Genomic DNA, 27,902 nt, shown 5'->3' on the forward strand with positions numbered 1-27,902 from the left:
AGAACAGCCGACACTAATTGGGAGAAAGCATTTGGGGAACTCCGAGCTGAATTAGCGGAAGTGAAAAAGTTGATTCGCGCTAAACCAGAGCCAAGACCAGTCAGATCTGGAGGGGGTTTTCAGAACAGAAGACGACCTGCTTGTGAAGCATGTCGAGTGTCAAATCGAAGTGCCGCCTGTGTCCATTGTTGGGGGTGTGGTGAAGAAGGGCATTATGCCAGTGGATGTCCAAAGTCACGACCCCAGAGTTTAAAAGACAAAAGGTTGCTGGTGCGGGGCGGCTGGTAACCTCTAAGCAGATGAAGTCCCAAACACAAACACCACCCCTCCCCAGAACAGCTTCAGATATACAGAAGTTGTATCAGTCTTATCCCCAGGTGTGTGATCGTCTTCAACAGTTACAGCAAGGCGGACAGGGGCATCAACCACTCGGCGATCAGTGTGATAGCCTGATCAAGCATCCCCAGGACCAAGGACATTTCTCAGGTAGTGAAGACAGACTCATTAGCCTAATTGGTGAGAAGTGCTTGATTCAATGTAAGCTAAATGGACTCCTAGTGAAAGCTTTGTGGGACACAGGAGCTCAAGCCAGCATTATAAATGAAGATTGGAGAAGGAGTCATTTGCCGCAAACTTGTCTTCATCCAGTTGCAGAACTCATGGGTCCGGTAGAACTCTGTGGTCGAGCCGTGAACCAAACTGAAATCCCTTTTCTAGGTTGGGTGGAAGTGATGTTTCAGCTGAAAGCTAAGAAGAACAACGCTATTGAGTTACTCGTACCCTTTCTAGTCACAAGTGATCCAAAGGTGGCTGAAGAACCGATCCTTGGGTACAATGTGATCAATGAGGTCATTCAGCGAACTAATTCCTTGACACCGTTAATAGATGCTATAGCCACCTCGTTTACCATATCTAGCAGGGAAGCGGAGAAGGTGGTCAGCAGGATAAAGGAAGCACAGAACACAGTGAGGTTGAAGGAAGTCAAGCTCGGCTCGCATCCAACCATCATTCCTGCGAATAGAACGGTGAGAGTGAAGTGTGGTGTACGAATGGAACCAGGAAGAAAACCACAAGAGAGACTGTTCGTACCGAAAGACTCTTCAGATCTTCCTGAGGGCATTATCCAAGGTGAGACTATACTGACTATACCTACTGGTGGTTTTGCTCGGGTGGCTGTGTTAGTGAGAAATGCGACAAAGCATGAAGTGAGGCTGAACCCCAAGACTGTGTTAGGCCATCTAGAAACCATTAAGACTGTGTATCCTGCCAATGTGAGACCAGTGAGACCAGCGCAGTTCTCTTCCATGAATTCGGTGGTACAACCCAGTAACAATGGTTGTCCAGTCAAAAGACCTGTACAAACTACACCGGAACTGTGGGAACCCCCAGTACCTCTGGAACAGCTGAGTGCTGAAGAACTGCTGGTAGTGAAACAGATGCTGAGGGAAGAATGCCATGCATTCTCTAAAGATGACTCTGACATAGGCTGTATACCCTCATTGAACCTGAAGATCAATTTGAGAGACACTACTCCAGTAACTAAAAGTTATATGTCTGTACCTAAACCATTACACCAAGAAGTGAAAGAATACCTGCAGGATCTAATCAACAGGGGATGGATCCAAAAGTCTAAATCATCCTATTCCTCCCCGATCGTATGTGTCAGGAAGAAAGATGGTACACTGAGACTCTGTTGTGACTACAGGGAACTGAATAGAAAGTCAATCCCTGACCGGCACCCAATCCCTAAAATTCAAGACATGCTGGATAATTTGTCAGGAAGTACCTGGTTCTCTGTTCTTGACCAAGGGAAGGCCTATCACCAAGGTTTTATGGAAGAATCCAGCCGACATTTAACAGCCTTCATAACACCATGGGGACTTACGAGTGGATCCGTATACCATTTGGACTTAGTTCTGCTCCTGCAGAATTCCAGAGAAGTATGGAAACATGTTTAGAAGGATTAAGAGATGACATTTGCCAGCCTTACTTAGACGATACGGTGGTACACAGCAAGACCTTTGCTGAACATGTCGAACATGTGAGATCAGTACTCCAACGTTACCAGCAACATGGAGTAAAGTTGACACCAAAGAAGTGTGAACTGTTCAAGAGACAGGTTCGATTTCTGGGAAAAATCGTGTCTGGAGATGGTTATACCATGGACCCAGCAGAGATCGCTCCAGTAATGTCATTGAAAGACAAGCCTCCATCTACAGTGGGGGAGTTGAGGAAGATCTTGGGATTCCTCTCCTACTACAGAACATATATCAAGAACTTTTCCCGGATTGCAGCTCCACTATATACCCTCTTGGGCACGCCAATCAGCTCACCCACATCAGTAAATAGGAAAAAGACCAGAGGCGGATCACACCCGAAGGAAAGAAACACTGTTTCTGCGCAGCAACCAATCAATTGGACTGCAGCACACCAGGAAGTACTAGAAGAACTAGTGAATTATCTTGTGAAACCGCCCATCATGGGATATCCAGATTTTAACCACCCTTTCGTCCTTCACTGTGATGCTTCTCAGGTGGGGCTTGGAGCTGCCCTGTATCAACGACAGAATGGCAAGCTAAGAGTCATCGGCTATGGTTCCAGAACACTGACAGCCGCAGAGAAAAACTATCATCTACATTCTGGGAAACTCGAGTTCCTTGCAATGAAGTGGGCTATCTGCGAACGATTTAGGGATTATCTGTATTACAGTCAAGAGTTTGAGGTCTACACTGATAATAATCCTTTGACCTATGTCCTCACGACAGCAAAACTGAACGCGACTAGTCAGAGGTGGGTAGCAGAACTGGCTGACTTCAACTTCAGTATTAAGTACAGGCCAGGAAGATGCAATGCTGACGCAGATGGATTGTCTAGGATGCCGTTAGAGCCTGAAGAATTTATGCAAGCTTGCTCAGAGGAAATCTGCCTGGGAACCATTAGGAGCACCACTCAGGCGATAGAAATTCAGAAGCAGGAATATACACCACTGTGGTGTCCATTGACAGTAGCAAGCGTTATGGAAGTGAGGGAACAAGATTATACCCCCATGTCCATCCAACAACTGTCAAAAGAATCTATCAGGAAAGCGCAACAAGAAGATGAAACAATTGGAAGAGTCCTCCAGTATATGGACCAGAACAGGGTTCCAGGAAGACGAGAGAGGGAGTCGGAATCACCAGAAGTAACTACTTTACTGAGAGAATGGTCAAAGTTATACTTCAGCTCAGACGATATCTTATACCGTCAGAGAGGACCGAACCAACAGTTAGTGTTACCCAGGGTATACCACAGATTGGTTTTCAAAGAACTCCATGAAGAGATGGGACACCTGGGGGTAGAAAGAACAGTGAACCTAATTCGTGAACGGTTCTTCTGGCCCTATATGCAAAGAGATATCGAAAGATATGTGACCAGAGAATGTGGGTGTTTGAAAGACAAACATCCTAACAAGGCGACCAGAGCGCCCATGGGCCACATCCAAACTACTTACCCGTTTGAAATGGTTTCAATAGACTTCCTACACCTGGAGCAGTGCAAGGGTGGATATGAATACATCCTAGTGGTAATGGACCATTTTACTCGATTTGCTCAAGCGTATGCCACTACTAATAAATCAGGCAGGACAGCAGCAGAAAAGATCTTCAATGATTTTGCTCTGAAGTTTGGATTTCCTACCAAGTTACATCATGACCAAGGAAGAGAGTTTGAGAACCAACTCTTTGCCAAGTTAGGGAAATACTGTAGAATCCAAAGATCGCACACTACGCCCTATCACCCAGAAGGAAACGGACAAGTAGAACGCTTCAATAGGACATTACTGTCAATGTTGAGGACTCTGACAACTGCTGAGAAAAGAGATTGGAAGAATTCCTTAACAAAAATGGTACATGCCTATAACTGCACCAAGAGTGAAGCAACAGGTTACTCGCCATTCTTCCTTTTGTTTGGTCGATCCCCAAGGCTACCCATTGATATTATGTTCGATACCCCAGTTTCAGAAACATACAAGACATATCCTGAGTATGTCCGGGTATGGAAGGAACGTATGAATGAAGCATACAACATAGCATCAAAAGTGAATACGGAAGAACAGAAAAAGAGCAAAGAATACTATGACAGAAGATGTCATGGAGCGGAATTGACACCGGGAAGTCGTGTGTTAGTCAGAAACCTACGAGAGAAAGGGGGTCCAGGAAAACTTCGATCATATTGGGAAGAGAAGGTTTATGTGGTTGTGAGGAGAAAATCTGATGACAGCCCTGTTTATGAAGTAAGAACAGAAATAGGAGATAATAAAACAAGAATATTGCACCGAAATCTACTCCTGCCATGTGATTACCTGCCACCACAGCAAGCTATTCAGGAAGTTGATAAACTTCGATCAAAACCTCTCAGACAACGACCAAGGAAGGAAGTTATTGATGGAAGTGATGACAGTGAGAGTTCAGATGAGGAAAATCAAACCCTTGTATTCCGTATACCGAACAGATGCGGAACCAACATTCCTCAACAAAGTGAGTTATGTCCTGAGGCTCCTGAGTTTGTACCTCAAAATGCACCCAATAATTGTATGGTCTCAGATGATCCGTCACCAGTTACTGAAGAAATGGTTGAAGAAGTAAGAGCAGAGGAACCCCTAGAGGATGCAGAAATAGGTTGTCCAATGGAAGAGCAAGGACCTAAAGATGCAGTTCCAAACACATCAGAGAATGAACTAACAAGCGACATGGAAGCAGAGACCATTGGAGCTGCTAGGACTGAATCATCAAGAGAACTACCCAGCAGGAAAGTATCAAGTAGAGAAGTAAGAAAACCGGTGATCCTGACGTATGACACTCTAGGAGAACCAAGAGAAGTACCAAGAACTGTTCAGTTCAGACAGGTGTGGACACCTAAGGATCAGGTAAACCAACCAGAGTGGTATTTACCCACAATCTACTTTACTGAGGACTTTAACTGTGATGAATAAACTAGTTTGGTTATCTTGAATAGAATCAACCTACTTTGAGGATAGTTATTCAGAGCTGGTTGAAGACGGAGGAAGAGCTCCAGCTGAAGAATGAAAAAAAGGTTATTGTTAATGTTATGTTTAGTCAGGATATGGTTATCATTGATGTGTTAATGTTAAAGGAAGTACTATAGACACTGTCTCACATCTCTTCACTAAGGACAGTAGAAGGGACAATGGAGACATCCACCAGTTAGATACTGGGATCCTGGATGTGGGAGACGTCCTACAATCGGGAAAAATGGGTGTTGACCTTTGATTAAGGACAGTTCCAATTGGGTCCAAATTAACCATACGTAGGCCATATTTATGGGCCAATGTCAGGGACGACATGAAATTAGCGGGGGAGAGTGTGACAGGTAGAGACAGACTGCAGGTAGAGACAGACTGCAGGTAGAGACAGACTGCAGCCGTGATGTAAAATCATCCAGCACCTGTGGAGTTAAAGCTCTAACAAGAGACACAGGAAGTGGTCAGTGACACAGCAGGGTGTGCTGGGAGGGAGACAGTGATCCAGGGGAGTAATAGGAAAAGGGAAGAGAGACACCATGTTGGTCCTGAAGCAAAGCTAGAAACTCTGGACTGTAGAACAGAACAGTGAGAACAGAAGGGAGTTTAGCTGAGCAGCTGAAGGCCAGAACTGATTGAGACATCCATCTTTCCCCAGTGATAAGTACAACTGCCAGTATACAGTGATATCTGTTATGAAAGACTCATGCACTGTATGTGATAGCTGTGGAGACTGTGTGAAGAGAAGTAAAACCTTAACAACAACTGCTGTCTGGGATTGTCCCTTCGTCTAAGCTCTCTAATATCCAAGAACTCATATACACTATGTCCTACCTCGCCCCACTGTGAGACGGACATACGACACTTCTGTCACCCACCACCTGTACTGGGTCCAGGGGGCTCCCAGAACAGAGCTGGCCCTTCTGATCAGCATGTCAAGCCTACTTCTGTCCCTGGCTGGTATGCTACGCCCCAAGCAGGCCACTCCAAAGAAGATGGCTGATGCTACCACATAGTTGAAAAAGACCTTAAGAAGTGTCCCCCTGGACTCCAAAAGCCCTCAGCCTCCTGAGCAGTTAGAGCCTGCTGTGACCTTTTCTGTGCAGCACCTCCAGGTGATCAGCCCAGTCCAGTTTATTATTGAGGAGCACACACAGGTACCTACAGGTCTTGACTATCTCAATGCCTGTCCCCTGGATGTCCACCAGATTTGAAGCACTTTTCTACTTACTAAAGTCCAACACCATCTCCTTGGTCTTCCCAGCATTAATCCTGAGGTGGTTCCGCTGACACCATTCCAACAAATCCTGGTTTAAGTCACTGTACTCCGTGCCATCTCCGTATGTGATCTGGTCTATTATTGCAGAGTCATTGGTGTACTTCTGTAAGTAACAGCTAGATGAGTTGAACCATAAGGGCCCCTTCACACTACGGAAACGCTGACTGATTCTGAACGTTAAAACACGTTCAGAATAAGCGGCGTATAAAGCAGATCCCATTCATTTCAATGGGAGCCGGCATACGAGCGCTCCCCATTGAAATGAATGGGCTGCTTTTTTCTCTACGAGCGCCCCCATTGAAGTGAATGGGAAGCGCTCACGTGTACGGCCGAGCGAGCCCACTAACAGCCAGAGTACATTAGTGCTACTAGTGTATTCTGTCAGGTATCAGAAAATCTGATAGTTTAGTCCCCTAATGAGACTAGAGTAAATAAAAAAAAATAGCATGTACTGTATAGTTACATGCTGTTTTTATTGTTCACTTTTGTGCACCAAAATTGAATAAAAAATGGATCAAAAACTTTTTTTTTTGTTTTTTAAAAAGTGTGCTTATTGTGTAAAATGGGTAAACCATCAAAGAGCCTATATAAGTTTGGTATCACCATAACCATAACAAACATTGGATAAGAATAATGTGCTATTTATGCTGTATGGTGAACAGCTTAAACTTGAAAGCTAATTTGACTAGTTTTTTTTTTCTTATCTTTCCAACTCTCCCAGAAAGAGTTAAAGGGATTCTATCATTAAAATCACTTTTTTTTTTCTCGATCACACGTACGAATAGCCTTAAGAAAGGCTATTCTTCTCCTACCTTTAAATGTCTTCTCTGCGCTGCCATTCAGTAGAAATCCCAGTTTTCTTCTGTATACAAATGAGTTCTCTTGCAGCACTGGTGCAGTCCTAGCGCTCAAACAGCACTGGGAGCATCCCCAATGCTGTGAGAGAAATTTCCAGCACCGCCTCTATCGTCTTCAGGAACAGCCTCTCTGCGCGTCTTCTTCTGGAGCTGGGTTCAAACTTCTACGCATGTGCAGTCGGCTCTGCCATCAGGCCTCGGGCAGAGCCGACTGCGCATGCCCGTCTGGTGTAAGCAGCCATTTTCTTGTGGCCACTTACACATTAAGCTGGGGTAAGCAGCCACAAAAAAATGGTCGCGCGCATGTGCAGTCGGCTCTGCCTGAGTCCCGATGGCAGAGCCGACTACGCATGTGTAAAAGTTTGAACCCAGCTCCGGAAGAAGACACGCAGAGAGGCTGTTCCTGAAGACGATGGAGGCGGTGCTGGAAATTTCTCTCACAGCATTGGGGATGCCCCCAGTGCTGTTTGAGCGCTGGGGACCGTCCCCAGTGCTGTGAGAGAACTCATTTGCATACAGACCAAAACCAGGATTTCTACCAAACAGCACTGTGGAGAAGACATCTAAAGGTAGGAGAAGAATAACCTTTCTTAAGAGTAAAAATGTAATTTTTAATGATAGAATCCCTTTAATAAAATTTAGCCAAAAAGTTATAGGCGTAAAAAGAGTACCACATAAAAAAAAAAAAAAATACAACATATCTCACAAAATACAATCTAACAGACAGCTACATTGATGTGATTGAATGTTATGGCTTCCTGCATTCTGCCAACATAAAAAAAATGGAAAAAAAAAACCAGCCTTCAGATCAAAACTGGGTGTGTCTTTAAAGGGGTTGTCCGATTTAAAATGATGTTAGTAATCTAAGCCACCCTCCTCCCCCCACCTACCTTCTAAATTACTTAGGTTACCAAAAATCTATATTTACCTAGATTGCAGGGGTGTGGCATATCCTCCATCTCTGAGTGAAGCACAAGGTATCATGGTAGTTGTAGGAAAACAGAACAGAAAGCGACCCATTCAAACAAATGCAGAAGATGCCAAGAGCTCCTAGGGATAATCAATCAAAATACTGTTAAAGGGGTTGTCCCATCACAAGGATCCTATCTATACTGCTTGTTAATGTGGATGTAAGACTTTTCCTAAATACACTGCTTCAGCAAAACTGCTTTGTTTGTCCACTATCTTACTTTATTCAATTCTTTGTGGCCACAGCCCTGACTTATCTGTTCAGAAGTCACGTGATGTATCTGCTGCTCTCAGGGGGAGGGAGGAGGGGCTAAGTGCAGGGGAGCGAGCCTGTGTATCTAGCTATTCCTGTGTCTACACCACGTGACCTAGCTCTCTGCTATCAGATAGGGGAGAGGAGCTGCTTTCATTTCTGAACTCGTCTTCTGTTCTCCCAGTTATCAGGCTAGCTAATTCAATTGTGTTCATTATGGCAGAGACAGGCAGTCTCTGTATGTAACACAGAATGGAGTTGCTCCTGCCTGTACTTCATAGTCCAATATTGTGCATATAGTGTTGTTTGAGGACCTTTGATGACATCATAGGCCCTTCAACCGCCCCATAGGATCACGCTATGTTGTGGGCAGAGCTACACACTAATTTTGGGGCGGAGCTAAACGGCAGGTTGCATATGAAACCCCGCCCACCAAATGATGCAAGAAACCAGGAAGAAAGAAGATTTTACAGCAGTGAAGACTGGTGAGTATGCGAGGTGGGAATACCCCTTTAAAGGTATTTGGTTGCACTTATTAACCTATTAAGAGCACTTACAGACCTTTTTGAAAAATTATTATTTTCGGTTTTGGAAATCGCAGCATATCAATTATACCCTATAGATATAATTGAAGCAGAAAGTCCGCAGAGTAAACTTATTTCTAATTTCCCTTCTTAATTATATATACCCACATGTATATATGCACTTTTTACCTTTTAAAGGACACAGGGTAGTTTGTGCTTTAATGCTCAGCAACTTTTTCCATATTTTCCTTCCCCGTCTTCCAAAATTCCTAACTTTTTTTATTTTTCTATTGACGTAGCTATGTAAGGGCTTATTCTGTGGATGATGAGTTGTACTTTAATTTGGCACCATTTCGGGGTACATATAATGTTTTGATTAGCTTATATATTTTTGGGAGGAGGTTCATGTTAAAAAAAAACCCCACAATTGTATCATATTTTTTTGCAATTTGTTTTCAGCATTCACTCTGCATTAAAAATTACATGACAGATTACACCAATACCATATTTCAATTGGTTTGAGTATGTTTTACCGCTTTTACAAATAAAATGTCACTTTTTGAATGAACAGTTTTCCTGTGGTCTCCACCTATAACTCTATTACTATTTTGTTGATGGAGATATGTAAAGGCTGTGGGGCAACCTTTTATTGATTTGATTTGTATAGTTTTTTTGATCACTTTTTATTGGGAAAGTGAAATTCTTTGAGGTTTTTTTTTTCCATCGCTCACCATATGAAACCTGTACATAAGCAGTCAGGAGGCCGTCGCTCAGGCCTCTTTCTTGCCATGGCAACTTCTCGGACCCCGCAATCTTATTACAGGGGATCCGAGGGCTGGCGATCTTGCCCCAGGACTATTGATCACAGTATCCATGGGTTAATCCGCTAGGCTTGGAGCATCTGACTCCGACAGTTGGTCCCTGCCCTCTGCTGTGTAACACAGCCTATTGGCAGAGGTAATGCAGCAATAGGCTGTGCCCGTGGCGTACAGTACGGCACTATTACGGTACTCAGCGTTAACAATATGCTCAGGGTGGAATGGAGTTAAAAGATTTTTTTACCTAATTGAGAGATATCTGAATTACAGCATTGAGGCATGTGATTCCACTCTGTCATGCTACTTAGCTTTGCACTGTATTATTGTAAGTTAAGTCTGTTATTTTTCAGAAGTCTCATGACGGAATTTTTGTCAGTTTGCACTCATCCATCGTTTCGTTGAAGTATACATAATTCAGTCAGGTGGCTCTAAATTCCAAAGGCTTAGAAGACTCTTCAACCTTGCAGATGTATTAACCCACTCTTCAGACATAGTATGACCTTCTATTTTCACATCATTGGATTTGATCCTAACTTTTGTAAGGGAGGTAATAATTTTCCAATATACCCTTCCCAACAAATAAAATTGCAACTACCCACCCAGCAAGCAATAAAACGTGTAATAACTGTAAACTGTGATTATGCTAGTTGTTCTAATTTCTGATTTACTAATAGAATAATTTACTAATAATCATGGGAAACAGACCAGAAATACACGAGATTCATCACCAGTGTCTGATACTGGGTGATATATCTGGCGTTATCTTTAGACTGTCTAGTCTACATATATCGCCTTTTGGTTAGTTTACGTTTAGGCAGAATTTTAATTTTAATCTAAATTAGACGCACCACATTGTATCAGAGATTCACCATATTTATGCAAATTTATCAGTAACTGCTTAACACCATAGCAACCAATCTACTTTTGATCTAAATTTCCAAGTAATTAATTTTTTTTTTTGTTTTAAACTTTAAAACATAGACAGTAGTTGTATGTGTCAAGTGACCCACTTTGGAGAGTGTTCGTTCTTATGCAGGATCAGTGGACAGCTTCCTTGGTATATATAATTTTTTTTTTTTTTTTTTTTTAAAGTGATGATTTTTCATGTGCAGGATTAAGTACCGTAATTCCCTTTCCATTGCTGCTCCTATGTAATCTTTCTGTTACAGCAAAGTGAAATTATACATGTTTTTAAAAAGGTATAAAAAGTTATACGCAAATTTACCGAAGTAGTCACGCTGGGCAGGGAGAAGCTTTAGACTGTTCATTTGCTAATCCCCCCTCCTGGTTGTGATTGACATCAGGGAGTGAGCGGACTGTTGATGGAGATGTCATTCACAACCATTTGTTTGTGAATCAGTGAAGCACAAGTGCGGCCCTTTCACTGTCTGATTTGTAGTGATTGTGTGATGTAAAGTAATTACAGTCTCTCCAATTCACTTTTCTGGAACAAAACTGTAATTCTGCTGCACGTCAGCTGTGAATCAGACAGCATGTGATGTAAAACAGTAAAGGGGTCACATCACTTGCACAAGCATTGTGGCCCCTTCAAAATGGTGATCTTTTATTGATGACTTCTCCTAAGGATAGTTTATTAATAAAAAAGAACTGGTGTGACCCGCTAGACTTGCAACCACAATACAGTCTGGAAAATATAGATACGTTATGGCAGTAAACAGAATGTCTAAGATTAAGTTCACATTGCATAGCAGTGTTAGGCTGAGTTCACACGGGGGATTTTGATCAGGATTTTGAGGCCAAATCTGCCTCAAAATCCTGACCAAAAAAACAGCTCCCATTGAAATAAATAGGAGACGGTCAGTTCTTTTTTTCCGGGAGCTGTTTGATAATACTGTGTGCAGGGGCCACTATGGGGGATAATACTGGGTGCAGGGGCTACTATGGGGCATAATACTGTGTGCATGGGCCACTATGTGGAATAATACTGTGTGCATGGGCCACTATGGGGGATAATACTGTGTATAGGGACCACTATGGGGGATAATACCGTGTGCAGGGGCCACTATGGGACATAATACTGTGTGCAGGGGCCACTATGGGGGATTATACTGTGTGACACACATAACTGTTTATCTTGAAAAGTCAAATGAAATGACTAGTGTGCTTTACAATAAGAATGAAAAATGGCAAGGGATAACATGTAAGGTACACCTTATTATTTCAGTTACCACTCAGAACAATATGTACCGTACTTCTGTAAATTCTTCAACATGTATTCTAGAAGGCTGTTCTCTTTATAATAAAATGCCTGTCTTTATATTGGTCACAAGGTATTAAACTTTGATGGATCAGGTAGCAGTTTGCTAAAAAAAACACTCTGGGAAACAATACTGTATTCATTGTAATGAAATAGTGATATTATTATTACTGATATCGGAGACACAGAAACAATAAATTATTTTTATTTAAGACAAGTTACTCCAGGAACGTTTAGATGTAAAGAGCTATCTTACCAGCAGTATTCTGGCTCTTTAGATAGTTTTATTCCACCGCAGTTGTGTCATGTGATCCCAAGTATGACTATCAGTTCAGGGATTGCTCTCTAGTATAGATGAGATGACAGTCTTTCTTGTGCAGGGGTGTACACAAGGGGGCAGTATGCCGGTTAAACCACCCCCTTGCTGACCCTGGCCAACACCGCACTCCTTAATAATGAGCTGTGGCCTGGTAACCAATGAGTGCTTTCATCAGCCATTACCCATTGGATTATTCTAACAGATAATAGCCAATATTTATTTTTCACTGATCCTTACTACTGCCCAATCCCATCTATACTTAAGATTCCAGGTAGCACCACACAATATATCCTGATGCTAAGCAACATCTAGACATCTTGACCTGGCATTGTTTGGCTTCCAGATGTATTGTGTAGTGGTAAGCTGGAGTAGGGGCTGGGGTATACGTTGTGAAACCCAATAAAAGCTGGTGTGAGTATGATTCAACAGGGCTGCACAGAGACCATCACTCACATCAGTTCATGTCTCCGATGGACCTTCACAATTGAATTTCCCTACCTCAAGCACACACTAGAGCTAAATTCATAACCAGCCAATAAACTTTTAGGTTAAGACCCCACATTGCGGAAAAGCAGCTTTTTTGTTGCCATTTTTGGAGCCAAAGCCAGGCATGGATTGAGTATAAGGTAGAAGTATCAGCTTTCCATATGTTTCCCATTCCTTTTGTAGCCATTCTTGGTTTTGGCTCAAAAAAACGCAATAAATTTTGCAACAAAAATAGCTGTGTTTCTGCAACGTGGAGTAGAAGTGTATGGAGCAGTTAAACTATCTCTCCATTTAAAACTGAGGACTTGGGAAATCCTGTTCTTGTTATTTTCTTCTCTTTGTAGATTGTGAGCCCCACATAGGGCTCACAATGTACATTTTTTCCCCTATCAGTATGTCTTTGGAATATGGGATGGAAATCCACGCAAACACGGGGAGAACATACAAACTCCTTGCAGATGTTTTTTTTGCCCTTGGCGGGATTTGAACACCAGGACTTCAGCGCTGCAAGGCTGCAGTACTAACCACTGAGCCACCGTGTGGCCCCTCCTGTTCTTGTGATTTATTGGTGTCCCAGTTGACAAACCCTCATCATGTACACATTTATGCCCTATGATGTAAAAAGGAAATAAGTGTTGCTACTGGGAATCCACATCATTATAATGTATCGGTTTTATATATTATATTATTATTATTGTTATGCATCAATGTACTACAGGCTGGTAACGCAGTAGAACAATGAATATGTATGGATCCTTTAATCTAGATACAGATATATTCTGCTGTCATCAGCTGGCCCTGCTTAATATAGAAACCTGGTGTACTGGGGACCACAGCTTGCTCCTTTCATGGTTATTAACTTTCACCGAGTAATTACAGAAAATCTCTAAGTTGTGTGAAATCAGAGCAACAGCTTTTTTGGCTCGGTGGTCTTATTGTTTCTACTTAGGCAGTCAATGGCTCCATTGTTGATATACTTCATTTGTGACAGAGCAGAGGTTGTAAGATGAGAAAAGCCTCATGGTCCAGTGGGCACATCAGAGGAAGGAAATTAACTTGTTGCCCCCAAATAAAAACTCTTTCAGTAAACGACAGTCAAATCCTAATCTTAAAATTAGCTTTTGTCACTGTTTTCCCTCTGATACCAGAATAAATGAGAATGTAAAGCTAAGGATTATGTTTTACATTTGGATGTGTCTTTAATTTCCTGTTGGGAGACATTTCCTGCGTTACTATTGAACTTGCCGAGACAATGGCAGATTCCTGTAAAGATCTCAATATATCGTTCTAAGTTAGTCTATTACAAAATGTCATGCGGATTTCTTTATAGTATAGAAGGGAAGATGCAGGGGCTTCTCAAGGGAGGGGCATCACAGGTACGGCTGCGCATACAAATATCTTATATAACTCTTGCTTTATAACACCAACATATTTTGCTGGCATGTTTTGAATTGTTAGAAGAAACCAGAGAATCCAATGGAGAACGCACAAGCTCCTTGTAGATGATGACCTTGGTCAGGTTTGACTCAGGATGCCATTGGTGCAAGGCAACAGTGCTAAGCACTCAACCACTATGATAGTCAGTGCTCTCATTATAAAGTGAATAATTTCATCAAACAGCATACTTACTATTCATATGCCAGTTCACTGTGCAAATAAATCATGCCACTACTATACACACAGATAATATATCCAATATATCAGCCAGAAGGCCACTTTTAGCACCATCACAAGCTATAGTAGCAAGCACAGTTCCCTCAACAATGCACTACTTGGCCCACCCACAAATATTAGTTCCACCAGATTGTAGTGGTATGGTGTAATAAACGAGATTTTATAATTTTGCTTTATTTAAATTATAACTACTTTTTCTTCATAAATCCATAATGCAGGTGAAAAACTTTTAATATAGTTTATTAATAACAATTCATTGTTTCTTCTCTTGCCACTGATCAAAAACAATACAATAGAAGTCTATGGAGGGGGAGGGAGAAAGAGAATAGTTTCTCAACTCAGACATACCTGCACTTTGTGATAGACAGTTTAGTCTTATTCCTTCATTCTTTGATCTTTTCATCCGACAGTTTTTGTTTTGTTTTTTTTTTGTTCTTATAGAGACATTTTTCTTTAGCAATGCAGTTCGGTTATCAGGATTCTAATTCTTCTGACATTACAAGGAGTCATTTCTATGTAGACTATCTCATATCTCTGACTGTCTCCTACTCCACCTCCCCCTCACCTCTCCATAGACTTGATTGTAAACTGAAACTGATGGTGTACTAGTGGAAATTCATTTCATAATGTAGCTTTGTAGGATCAGAGTCCAAATTTTCTGATATTGAACTTCCTTTGACACATAGAGAGTTAAAGGGGTTAGCCAGGAGTAATAAATCTTACCAGTGCATCCCTTGAACTGGATAAACTTTCTTACTTATATGCAGATCCCCATGAGCTCAGATTAAATTAATTTCAACATGTACCAAGAATAATAAATTAATACACAGGGTATGAATATAGTCTAAGATTCTTTTCTACTTTTTTTGTCACAGAAATGATGAATAAAGTGCATACTACTTTATCATATGAAGGTTTTCCTAGTTTTCCTTGTAGATCTTGTATCTGCCTAGATTGTTTCTTGTAGTTCTGCTTTGGTCTTCCCTAAGTCAACATGGCTTACAATAGGGTTGAATGGTGTAACTGAGATCCAGGAGACCATGTTAGTATGCAGGAAAGGCAACTGCTATAGACAATGTCCAATTCTGCTCAAGACCCAGGTTGCATATGTGGATCAACGTGCCAGAAACAGGTTCACTTGCAGGCTATGAACCAAACCAGACAACCTATGGTAGTCTGAGAGAGTAATACAATCAAAGGGATCAAAAAAGCGGGAAAGTACAGGAATTGCCAAAATGAAAGCAGAGTAATACAGCAGGAGTCAGATAAAGCTAAATCAACAAGAGAGGGATAAACCAGGAAGACAAGTCAAAAATCATAAACCAGAAGATCAGCAGTTAAACTGAGGTAGTAGGAGTCTGTTAACAGGACACAGACAGTCTAATTACATGACACACTCACAGGCAACAAGCAATGTCAATGTCAGATTTAAAAAAACCCACCTCTGCCCTTTATTGTATGCTAAACTATAGCTCTGATTGGTTGAGAAGATCCAGCTAGAGCAACCGTGATGTAATGTCTTTGTGATTAATGCATATGCCGTGCAGAATCTCCTCCAGTAATCCTGCACAGAAGGGAACAACAGTTGCTTGGTGGAAAAGTAAGAACCTATAACCAGGACCTTTCTATAAGTCTCAACCCATGTTTATTAAAAATGCCTCTAAGTACACACTTGAGAGCTTCCATCGCAACGGTAGGGATATTTGGTCGTGGGCATGAGTCAACTCAAACTCATGGAGCTAACATTGTCCCTGCAAGTAGCATCCTTAAAGATGCAACACATGAAAGGTCATGATGTGAGGCCTGGAATGTCAAGTGAAAAAAACACTGGGACATGGTTAGACCAAATGGCTGAACCAATCTGGGCAACTGGGGACCAGAAGAGGGTGTGATGGCTAATTAGGAAATAGTCTATGTGACCACAGGAGCCATGAGCTGGTGAGTGGTAAGTGTAATCTCATTCTTGAGGATGCATATTTCCAAACATATTTTTCAATTTGTGCAGTTGGGAGGGGAAGGGGGTGGAAGAATCAACAGATGTATTTAACACTAAGTTAAAGTGTCGCCCAAGTATCAGAACACCCTCACTAATCTCTGCAAGCTCACCAATTACGGTCTTACAATAAGCAAATCTGTTGCTAATTGAGAAGGTAGGAACTCGCTATGGTGACCACTGTGTCCCCAATGCACAGCTTTGAAAAACAAACATGCCCTGAGTGTCAAGCATCATGTCCAGTACCTGGTGATGGAGAAATTTTTGCAAAGCAGGTGGGTCGGTCAGGTTGACACTGTGAAACCAGGATACCTGTAAGGGTGCGATCACAGGGAGTAACGTGCCGCGTGATGTGGCACGTATACGGCGTGTGAGATTTTGCGGGCCGTATACACTCCCATTGATTTCAATGGAAGCGTGGATCGTAAACGCCGCGTTATTTTGCGGCCGTGATTTTGCGGCCGCAAAATAACCCGGCGTTTACAATCCTGGCTCACATTGAAATCAATGGGAGCGTATACGGCGCTCAAAGTCTCACACGCCGTATACGTGCCACATCACCGGCACGTTACTCCATGTAAACTCCCCCTAACATGGTTTTCCTTGAAGAGGACTAGTTCTAAAATCAAAACATGTGAGCTTTTTATGCATTTGGTACAATATTTGGCTCCTTTTCAAATGTTAGGGGAACGGATATTTACTGAAGCCATTTCTAAAAGTGAGGGGAAGAAAACACTGGGAAAAGAACAAATAAAACAAACAGAGATGAGGGAGGACAAAGGTTAAAACAGGAAACAAGAACCACTAAGTGTGGAGGGGGGGTTCATCACCAAGAAAAGGTGGAGAAATAGGCTAATGCATCCAAATATACTGTACATTATATGGTAGCACAAAGTCTCCGATGGGAGTAAAGCTTTCTAATGACTGATCCATCTCCACCCAGGGCTCCTGGACTATATTAGTGAAGAGACAACTGCAGCAAAACAAAAAGCAGCTAACCAGCCTGAAACATAAAAACACTTAGGTACAGTGGCATGGAAAAGCTAGGACACCCCTGGTAAAAATGACTGTTATTGTTGAAGATGAAATGATATTTAAAAGGCATAAAGTTAGAGATTGAACACACTTGTCTAGAATTTTTTTTTAGCAATATCAGTGTATTATTATGTTTGAGTACAATTTTAGAGTGAAAAAGGGAAAAGAATACCTAACAAAAGTTTGGAAACCCTTGTAGATTTATGTGCTCAGATAACTTTGACCAAGGTCTCAGACCTGAATTAGCCAGTTGGGGTTATGGCTTGTTCACTTTCATCATTAGGAAAGGCCAAGTGATGCAAATTGTACAGCTTTATAAATACCTGCCCCCCCCCCCCCCAACCTTGTGCCAAAAAAACAGCAGCCATGGATTCTTCTAAGCACTCTGGAAATGAAAATGGTGGAGGCCCGCAAAGCAGGAGAAGGCTATAAGAAGATAGCAAAGTGTTTTCAAGTTGCCCTTTCCTCAGTACCAGAAAGGACGCAGTATGGAAGTCAAGCATGGAGTCTCTTTCGTGGCGCCTGGTGCTGCTGAAATGTTTTTGTAATGCCTGATTGTGGGACAACATGGGAAGGAGTAGAAGGGGGGGGGGGGGGTCACTTTTTCGCTTTCTCCATTATTGGGCAGTAAGTTGATGCTGCTTATCTGCCAGGAACACAGACACAGAGGCAGTCCAAGGAAGCATCTGTGAAACATACTGCCCCACTCTGCCATAGCCAGGCCATGCCTCCTGGCTTGCTGCTTTAGATTCTTTGCATGCATAGTATTGGGAGTCCTGTATGCAGTCTTTTCATAGTATGCACTCTAAATGTTGAATTATTTATCAGCAGCCCAAAATGATGAAATGATCAGCCATTTTACTAATGTAAATGACAGGGTTAAAGCTGGGGGGCTTTCGCCTCAGATGCTGAGTGCCAAAGGGAGCACCAAAAAGCCACTTTGCCTTGGTCAATTTACTTAAATATAGGGCTAGAGTGAGAAACAACCTTTGCCCTGGGTGCAAGAAAGTCTAGCTCCAGCTCTGCAAATGAGGGGAAAAGTGCTTTGGCCAGGAATGTAGAACTTAAGCCCAAGTAAGCTAAGACACAGTCCCCTCAGTTACGTATGAATAAAATGACAGTTTAGATTAAATCCTTCAAGGACTTGTCCATCTCCTACTATTGCTGTCTAAAATCATTTACTATTTACTATCATAAATAATACTGAGATAGACATTGCGGGTATGTTCACACAAACGTCGTGTCAGGGACAGCTAATACATGAATTTAGCAGAATATATTCATTTGTTCTGCTGCTTCCTACACTAGGAACATTGTGTAGGTGACAAACTTAATGTAAAGACACGCAGTACTTTATGAAAAAGATTTAGTCACTGATTATTTCTAATTTGAGACTGTGGTAAATGTAAGGACACTGACATCATTGCTTATTGGCGACTTGTATTACACATTTTCCAGAATTAATAATTACTGCAATGGATTTAATATCTGTTAAACCAACATCTAATTAGAAACTTCATTCAAAGAGCTTTAAAGGGATCCTATCATTCAGAAGTAATTTTTTGTCCCTAACATGTCGGAATATCCTTAAGAAAGGCTATTCGTCTCCTACCTTTCGTTGTCTTCTTCGTGCTGCCGTTCGCCCAAAATCCCGGTTTTTGCTGGTATGCAAATGAGTTCTCTCGCAGCACTAGGGGCGGGCCCCAGCGCTCAAACCGCACTGGGTGTGTCCCCAATGCTGCCAGAGAACTCTCCAGCACCACCTCCATCTTCTTCAGGAATATCCTCTTCCTGTGTCTTCTTCCGGCACAGGCTTTGGAATTTGTAGGCCTCGGGCCTCGGACAGAGCCTCCTGCGCATGCCCGCAGCCACAAGAAAAATGGCCGCTTCCACAGTATTGTAAGCGGCCATTTTCTCGTGGTTGGTGGGCATGCACAGTTGGCTTGCCCTAAGCCCAAGGTCTAGAAGACCGGAAGAAGACACGGTGAAAACCCCATTCCGGACGAAGATGGAGGCGGAGCTGGAGAGTTCTCTGGCAGCATTTAGGACGCCCCCAGTGCTGTTTGAGCGCTGGGGCCCGCCTTCAGAGAGAACTCATTTACATACCGACCAAAATGGAATATCAGGCGAACGGCGGAGTGGAGAAGACAACAAAAGGTAGGAGACGAATAGTCTTTCTTAAGGCTATTCCGAGATGTTAATGAGAAAAAATTGTGAATGATAGGATTGCTTTAAGGTAAATTTTTCTGATCCAGTGACAGATCAGGACAATGGACATATGAAGGCAGTGTGAATGTACCCTAAGGAATTTGAGGTTCATCCATTTTTTTCGTTTTGTGCATTTCTAGAGAACCCTTTAAATCTAGATTCATTTTCATACAAATATACTATACTATTTGTATGCCTTTATGTTACATAAGATTTCTTTATAGAATAACATTATATAAGAAAATAAAAATGGTCGGTGTTTGATAATTGTGAAAATCAAGGCAGATGCAACGTCATAGATAAAGCTATACATTCCTTGATATGTGGCTTAAATATTTAAAGTATGGTATGGTATTTGAGGTGGTACGACAGTGTTACAGACTCATTCATGTTTTTTTCTTTCAGCATAAATCTCTGGCCCAGCGGCGATGCTCAGCACCTTCCCTTGTGTTTCCCAAGACTCTCAGCAAACCATGGGCAACAGGAAGGTACTGTCTTTTGTATCATCTGTGTCATTTGTATTATGCTTAATGGATTTTAATTGTATTTAAAAGTTCAATTTTTAAAGAAAACAAATCTTTCTCCTTTGTGCAGCATTGGTTTCAGTCAGGGGTGAACCTACCCCTTTCGCCGCCCGAGGCGAACGACAGAAAGCCGCCCCCCCCCCCCAGGAGGAGGGGGCGAAGCGGAAGGGGCGTGGCCGAGCGGAGGGGCGGGGTTTAGCGCCGTTTGCAGGCAGAGAGCAGGCACGGAGAGGACTTGCTCTCTGCCTGAGTGTGAGGGGAGGCTGCTGGAGCAGTGCTGCTCCAGTGGCCTCCCCAATCCACCGCTCGGTGCTATGCCAGTCCAGGACAGCTTGTCCTGGACTGACTTAGGAAAGGAAAAATGCCGCCCTCCCTGGGGCCCTGACATAGCGCCGCCTGACGCGGTCGCTTCAGGTCGCCTCATGGGAGGTGCGGCGCTGGTTTCAGTCTAATACCACACAAGGTAAGAAGGAGGATGCTTGAGGAGCCATATTTGCTCACAGTTTTGATTGATTAAAGAGCAATGGTTCCATTCAAAAGATCAGAAAAAGGAAAATAATTCCTACACATCTTTACATCATTATATAAGGGCGTTACATGTGATCAGACATGAATTCTATAGGAAGCTAAAAGGAGTTTCCTGTCAGTTAAATATTGATGACATTTCCCTGGTGGTCTGATACCTGGGACCCCCATAGATTTGTGCACATTGGTGCTTGGGTGAATGCTACTTCCACTTCCATGCCAGTGATGTTCACGTTTTTTCTCATGTACTTGGTATGCAGTGAAGAGGCCATAACTGCTTTAAGCTTTGGGGCACCTGCAGAAGCCCCAAAGCTGAGGACCCCCCTCTCCCCACTCAGACATACTGGATCTAACAGGACAGTCCTGCATTTCAGGTGCTGTTTCAGGCAGTAGGTTCTGATTTAAATCCTCTTTGTACCTTCAGGATGCAGATGGAGTGGAGTACAATGGTGGGGGCACAGAGCCATCAGCTTAGTGCTCCACTATACAGGCTTTGACTAATGCAGTCTGTGGCAAGAAGGTGTAATGGGAGCAGTGCGAGAGAGCGAACAGAGCTTGACCACCTCTGTGAGAACGGGGTTAAGTGAACATTTTTTTATTTTTTGTATTTGTATGTATTGTATGGACCATAACAGTCATTTTACTGTGTTATGAACAACTGAGGGAGCATTGTATTATATTGGGACCAATAGGGCGGCATTATACTGTGTGAGTGCCTTAAGAGACCATTATACTATGTGTGGGCAACTAAGGGAACATTATATAGTGTGCAGTCACTTAGATGGATTATATTGAGTTGGGTCCCTTAGGGGGCATTATACAGTAGAAAATCTATAGATTTTGCAATCTCTTCCCAGCGCTCACCAGTAATCTACCAAATTTTTAGGTAAGTATATTTACTCCAAAAAAAATAACAGGCCAAATAATAAAAGGCAATGCGTTTCAACATTGAATTGAAGTCTTTCTAAGGCCTCAACAAACTACAAACAAAATATATCTAGATATTCACACATTTAAAATTTGCAATAAATTATAAAAATTAAATGTCAATGGAAGTAAAACCATATCAGCAAGCAATAAAGACATGTATACAGCACCATAAGTAAACTAGTATCAATAGTGGGTGAACCTCACAAGATTTATTTCAGTGTATATTTGTGAAGTATGTGTATCGGATTCAGGCCTAACTTGCTCAGCACAAACTGTACGTGCTATCATTATGCTCTGCGGTCTCTTAAAACCCCAAAGTATAGTAAGTGGAGACCCAGCGGAGGTGCAGTAAAATAAAAAACAACTATACTCACCTCGCTTCACCTTTCCAGAGCTCTGTGTCATGCGGCTGTCCTTCTGCATCCTCTTGTGGCCTCTTGGCTGATGTTATGCACTTTAAATAACCAAATAAAGGTCTAAAGAGTGGGACAAATTACTGGTAGTTGACGGATTTTTACAGACAATCGTTTGCTTTCTTAGTTTTTAATGGATTTTTATGTATCTTGGGTTAATGGTAAAAAATAAGGTTTGACAGGAAAATGTCTAATATGAAAAACTTTCTCCTGTTTGGTTAAAATTCTGAACTTTTCTGATTTAGAAATCATTGATAGAAGTCTACTTTCCATTTTGGGAAATACTTCTCAGGTAGATTTCTCTCTGCACCAATTCTGCACCCTACTTCCATTTCCCTTATCTGCTGCCCTGCCTCTGTAAATACGCCAGAGCCCTCCTATCTCCTGATATCAGTTTCCTATTCACTTGTGGCTGACAAGAGAACTGAATCATGAAAACTTTGTATGAAAAACCCCTGATCTTTAACAGGATAGAACTAGCGTTGGGGTTTCTCATCATGATGAATAACTTTTGTAACATGATTAACTAATGGGGTTGTCCCCCCAGATCATCAGTTCTGGGACAGCACGTCTCCCAGTAAGGTTTACTATCACAGTAGAAAGTGTAGTGGCGGTCTTAGATACTGTGGTACTGTCCCATAGACTTCAGTGGGGCAGCATTGCAGTACCTGACGTCGTAGCCACAGTTTGTACAGCGGGTGAGCAGCCATCTCCTAACATTTAAGTATTGTCAGGAGTCACGATATTCTGGAGCAGGAGACTTGCAGGAGTCTGGGGTGTCAGACAATACAATAAAGATTGTGTGGGCAGCACTCTATTGATTCCGGTATTTTATCAGGTGCACGTTCAGGATGGGACTGACCACTTTCCCAAAGAAATCTTTGTGTTTGTCGTAATGTGTGGCAAGAGCTAGAGACTTCATTACTTTTATTCACATCATCAATCTATTACTGTGTTGAGATACAACATATTGACAAGGTCATTGAGGACATGGTTTAACACAACATTTTTTTTCCTTCTCCACCATTGTTCTTCTTTGTGTATTGAAACAGCCCTGTCAACACAATGCTGATTGATTTTCATAGCCTATTCTAAGGATTGATCATGAATATACATCTTCCAGAAAACCCCTTTAATAAAATTAGTACTGTTTTTGGAGCATAGGAAAAAAAAACAGAGTATCTGAAAAAAAACTCTGTCCAGTTGTTGGTCTTGGTCAAATTTCAATACAGGACTCCAACGCTGCAAGGTGCTAACCATCAAGTCATCATGTCCATTATTGTTAGTCTACCCAGTGTGACCCTAGCAAAAGGGCTTTTATGATTCATGTTTTAGTAAGCTCAGGCCAGCAATAAACAAATTCTTCTCTGCTCTGTTTTCCACTTTGATATTTAGCATAACCTTCAAATCTTACGCCCCAACACTTCCTTTTAATATATTTTAAATCCACTACCTAACCACAAAAGCCAGACTTTCACTACTATATTTCCTACAGGGTCACATTAAGCTGCAAGGTTTCTTCTACATGTAAAATTTCTGGTAGTCCAGCAGACTTGCATTTGTCTCTAAAGACCCTTTAGAAAACCATGGAAAAAATGGATTTTAGTTTGCGTCACAGATACTCTTGAACAAGAGTCTTTTTTTCTTGAATATTATTCTACTTGAAGAAATCAGAGAATTAAAAAAAGAAGTGTCAGAACAGGTTATTGCCTGTAGCTAAGTCACAGCAACCCCATAGGGTGCCAATCCACCAGTCAGACATAACTTATGTGACAATAAGTGAAAGCTTATGTTCTCATGTTGATGCTAAGTACAGAGTACCATAGAAGCTAACCACTGTATGGCTCTTTATGAAATCTGAAGCCACTTACACCTCTATGCATATCTATAGAAGAGCTATGACTGTACACTTGCGCCCCTGTGCGCTCTCTCATTCCACCACATTTCCATCCTAAGCCCCAGAGAAACTGGACAGGGGATGGCTTCCCGGCAGTCAGTTTTACAACCCATTCATTTGAATGTTTTTTTTTGTTTTTTTTTTAGATGTAGATCTTGAGCCCCATATAGGGATCACAATGTACATTTTTTTTCCTATCAGTATGTCTTTGTAGAATGGGAGGAAATCCACGCAGACACGGGGAGAACATACAAACTCCTTGCAGATGTTGTTTCTGGCGGGATTTGAACCCAGGACTCCAGCGCTGCAAGGCTGCATCACTAAGCCACCGTGCTGCCCCCATTTGAATGGGTTTTAAAAGCAAACCACCGGAGTCCGTATACAGCCTTTCCATGGGAAAACAGGGTTTTTTTGGCCAGACACAAAGTCCTGCATATCCAACAAAAAATGGTTTCCCCGCAGAGAGGCTGCATGCAGACACTGGCGGTTTGCTTTTAAAACCCATTCAAATGAGGGGTCCGAAGCTTTATGGGAAAGCTCTACAGAATAAGTCTTTACAGATTGCATTTGCAAAATGTTGTTGAAAGTATGGAAATGTGTGGTCAGATGAAACAAATATGTTACTTTTTTGTCATACACATCATTGTCAGATTTAACAGAAAAGAAAACAAACAAATATAATAGAAATACAAAGAACGTCACCTGCTGTCAGATATAGGGTAGGTCTTCACTGCTTTCTGCTGTTTTGTTGCTAATTGTCTAGGGCTTTTGTGCAATTTAATAATGAATCCTATGAAGAACTATGTATAGATAATACTACCTAGTTGTGAATTTTATTCATTGTTATGACTGAGTGTAGTTTTCCTTCATTGTAGTGGTTATGACTTTTTGCCTAATGTATATGTTAATTCCAAATTCACAGCCCAGGAGGCAGATGATCAATTAAGCAGGATGGTAATTCATGGCAAATGATGAACTAATCCCAGGCTAGACAGGCTGGCTGCTGCTGCTCTAAACCCGGTGCCTTGAAAATCTATATTGAAAAATGGAACATTAAAAGTCATATAGGTCAAAATTTATGTTTCATAATCATCTGTATACAGAAATATCGTTGGAGAACCTGGGATCATTTCTGATGTCAAGTATCTGGACCTTTAATGGTAATAACTATTAAACCATGCTAGATATCTGTGGAAGGGATGATGATTGTATGTACATGTTTGGTATGCCTTTGACCACTTGACATCTTGTGCCAGGTATATCATCCCTGTATGTGGTACCCAACCAGAGTTGTGGCATTTTCCCAAAATTGGTCATAAACCTATGGATTTGGGGCATGAAATTATCCAGCACAGGTGGGAGGCTCCAAGAACGTTAGGAGTCCTACAAATTGGAAATGAACAGGGTCAATCTTGGTCAAATACCTCAAGATATAGTCTGTCCAAACTCCCTGCCGAGCTCCGTGGCCTGGCTTGTAAAAGGTCTGTTGTTTATTTTACTCCTTTATTTTGGTATACTGTTTGCCTTTTTATTACATCTTTTTTTTCTGCAGGCATTGCATTTATTAAATCTAAAAATGTATTCTGATTGTCATTGGCTCTAACTGTCTCCACAATTCTGAAAAGGAAAAATACAGCTTAGCTTTACTACATTTGTAAGTCAGTGTTCTAGAGTTTCACTCTCTGATGCTAGGGGGTGTAGATGTAAGTAGTCTGGGTATATTGGTGTCTCATCTACCATAAGTAGTAGGTGGTGGCAGAAATTTGTAAGGATGTGAGGATGTTGGGGTCACATCACTGCTTTGTAGCCTAGTTTGATAGGTGAGTGTGGAAGTGGAGTCCCTCTTTAAGGTCACATCAAGGGTCACATGTGGGTGGTCGGATCCCTAACAAATCCTACTACACAACAAAAGGTTTTAGCCCAAAATCTATCTCAGTCTTCTCAAACATGACCATAATTTAGCTTTCAATATGATAATGATCCCAAACACAAATCAAAATCTACACATAAACGGAATCAAAACAAAACCTGAAAAGGTTGAAGCAGGAGCTTGATATATAGCCTCAAACTGGGGAATGTGATTTAAAAAAAGCAAAAAAAATAATACAAAAAAACAACAAATGGCATAAATTATCTGGTAAATCCCCTGGTGGTTCTGATGGTTTTTGTTAAAGGGGCTTTCCCACTACAATAAACATATTTCAATTTTTAGACAATTAAAAGCTAATCAGTTTTGTAAATACAGATAATTAAAGTTTTCTGAATTTTAAAGATTTCCTCCAACTATCAAAGTGGTTACAGTCTGCTGTCTTGATTAGAGATGAGCGAGTACTGTTCAGATCAGCCGATCCGAACAGCACGCTCTATAGAAATGAATGGATGCACCTGGTACTTCCGCTTTGACAGCGGCCAGCCGCTTATCCCCCGTGTGCCGGCTATGTCCATTCATTTCTAGGCGAGCATGCTGTTCAGATTGGCTGATCCGAACAGTACTTGCTCATCTCTAGTCTTGATCACTTTTCGATAGATACAATCATGAATGCAGAACTTTCAGTCATCTGGGACTTGTCAGAAATCCCGCTGTGAGTTCCTTGATGTGGACTGTTTTTCAGGCATGGCAGAGGTGTAATTAGCAAAAACCCATAGCAAACGTTTGACTTTGGACCCCCACCCATGGCATAACTCCCCCTTTCTTAGCTTCCACACAGTATATTGCCCCATTTATATTCACTATAATGTCCCAAAATGGCCTCCAAACAGTATAATATCTCATACTCAGACCCCAGAGTATAATGATCAAAGATCCAGAGGAGGTGAAAAACATAAAAACCAGTGTTACCCACCTCTCCAGCGCAGCTTCCTGTTTATGACCATCTTTAATGATGTCACAAATGTGGGTTAAGCCAGTGTCATGCGATGCGATGCAACGCTAGCCTGACCCACAACTGTAGAGCCTGATATCTCTACAGAGGCTGACGACAGCATGGATTCGCGTTGGAGAAGTGACACTGATCTTTATGTTCACTTACCTCCCCTGGGCCTCCGCTCATTATTCTCTGGGGTCTGAAGAGAGCAGGTACAGGGATCAGTAAGTAAATAGGGCCCGTTAACTTCTGGGATTACTCCAGCAGCTAACGGCCTATTTAAAAAAATAAAAAAAGAAGAAAAAGAAAAAGCAACAGTGGCCCACCGGTCCCCCTAACCTCAAGGGCCTGTGGCAGCTGCTCTGGCAATGTTTACGCCACTGAGGCAGGGATACTACTCCACCAAATACGGTTACTGTTGTGAAAACGAATAGAAGGATTGCTTAAAGACCAAAAGTTCTGAGATAAGTAAAAAAAAAAAAAAAAAAAAGAACATAATGTGCAACTTTGTTTAATAAAAAGTAATTAGAAAAATATCAGAGCTTTTTCAGAGATGCTGATCTAGATTGTTATTTAGAAGTACAGTGAACTAACCTGGATTCTTCTGCCATGTCATTTGCAGATTACTTAGATTTTTAATTGTCTCAAATCTAAATATGGTTAAATACTAAAAAGAAAAAAAACACTTTTATTGTTCTAAAACAAAATAAAATTGTCCAGTTTACCTTAGAATATCACTCACTGCACGTGTGCTCTATTTATTTTTGATTTTAGCCCATTTCTGTGAAAACTACAGATAATTCTGATGTTCACTACTGAATTGCTTACTACTAGTATATTTGTAAAATTGAATTATATGTCTGACTTACATTATTTTGCATTCCTATGCAGTATTAGGGTGCATTCACACTGAGTAAACGCTAGCTTATTTTGTAGAGTAAAATTACACTTGTAAATTTTGCTATCCCATTGACTTCAATGATATTTTTTTACAAGTGTAAAAATACGCCTGTAAAAAATACGCCTGTAAAAAATACGCCTGTAAAAATACGCCTGTAAAATGTCATTGAAGTCAATGGGATAGCAAAATTTACAAGTG

The 27,902-nt window shown here is 41.6% G+C and overlaps 1 protein-coding gene across 1 annotated transcript in view; it reads left to right on the top strand.

Moving 5' to 3' along the window:
• The window catches only part of TAGAP (T cell activation RhoGTPase activating protein), a 110,413-nt gene that overhangs the window by 24,506 nt on the left and 58,005 nt on the right, over positions 1-27,902 (top strand). Inside the window, exon 2 of the mRNA XM_075267872.1 lies at positions 20,056-20,138. Within this exon, the coding sequence (XP_075123973.1) occupies positions 20,056-20,138 (83 nt within the window). The remainder of the gene's footprint in view (positions 1-20,055; positions 20,139-27,902) is intronic.

Source organism: Leptodactylus fuscus, chromosome 3, assembly GCF_031893055.1.
Source record: "Leptodactylus fuscus isolate aLepFus1 chromosome 3, aLepFus1.hap2, whole genome shotgun sequence".
Classification (NCBI taxonomy): Eukaryota; Metazoa; Chordata; class Amphibia; order Anura; family Leptodactylidae; genus Leptodactylus; species Leptodactylus fuscus.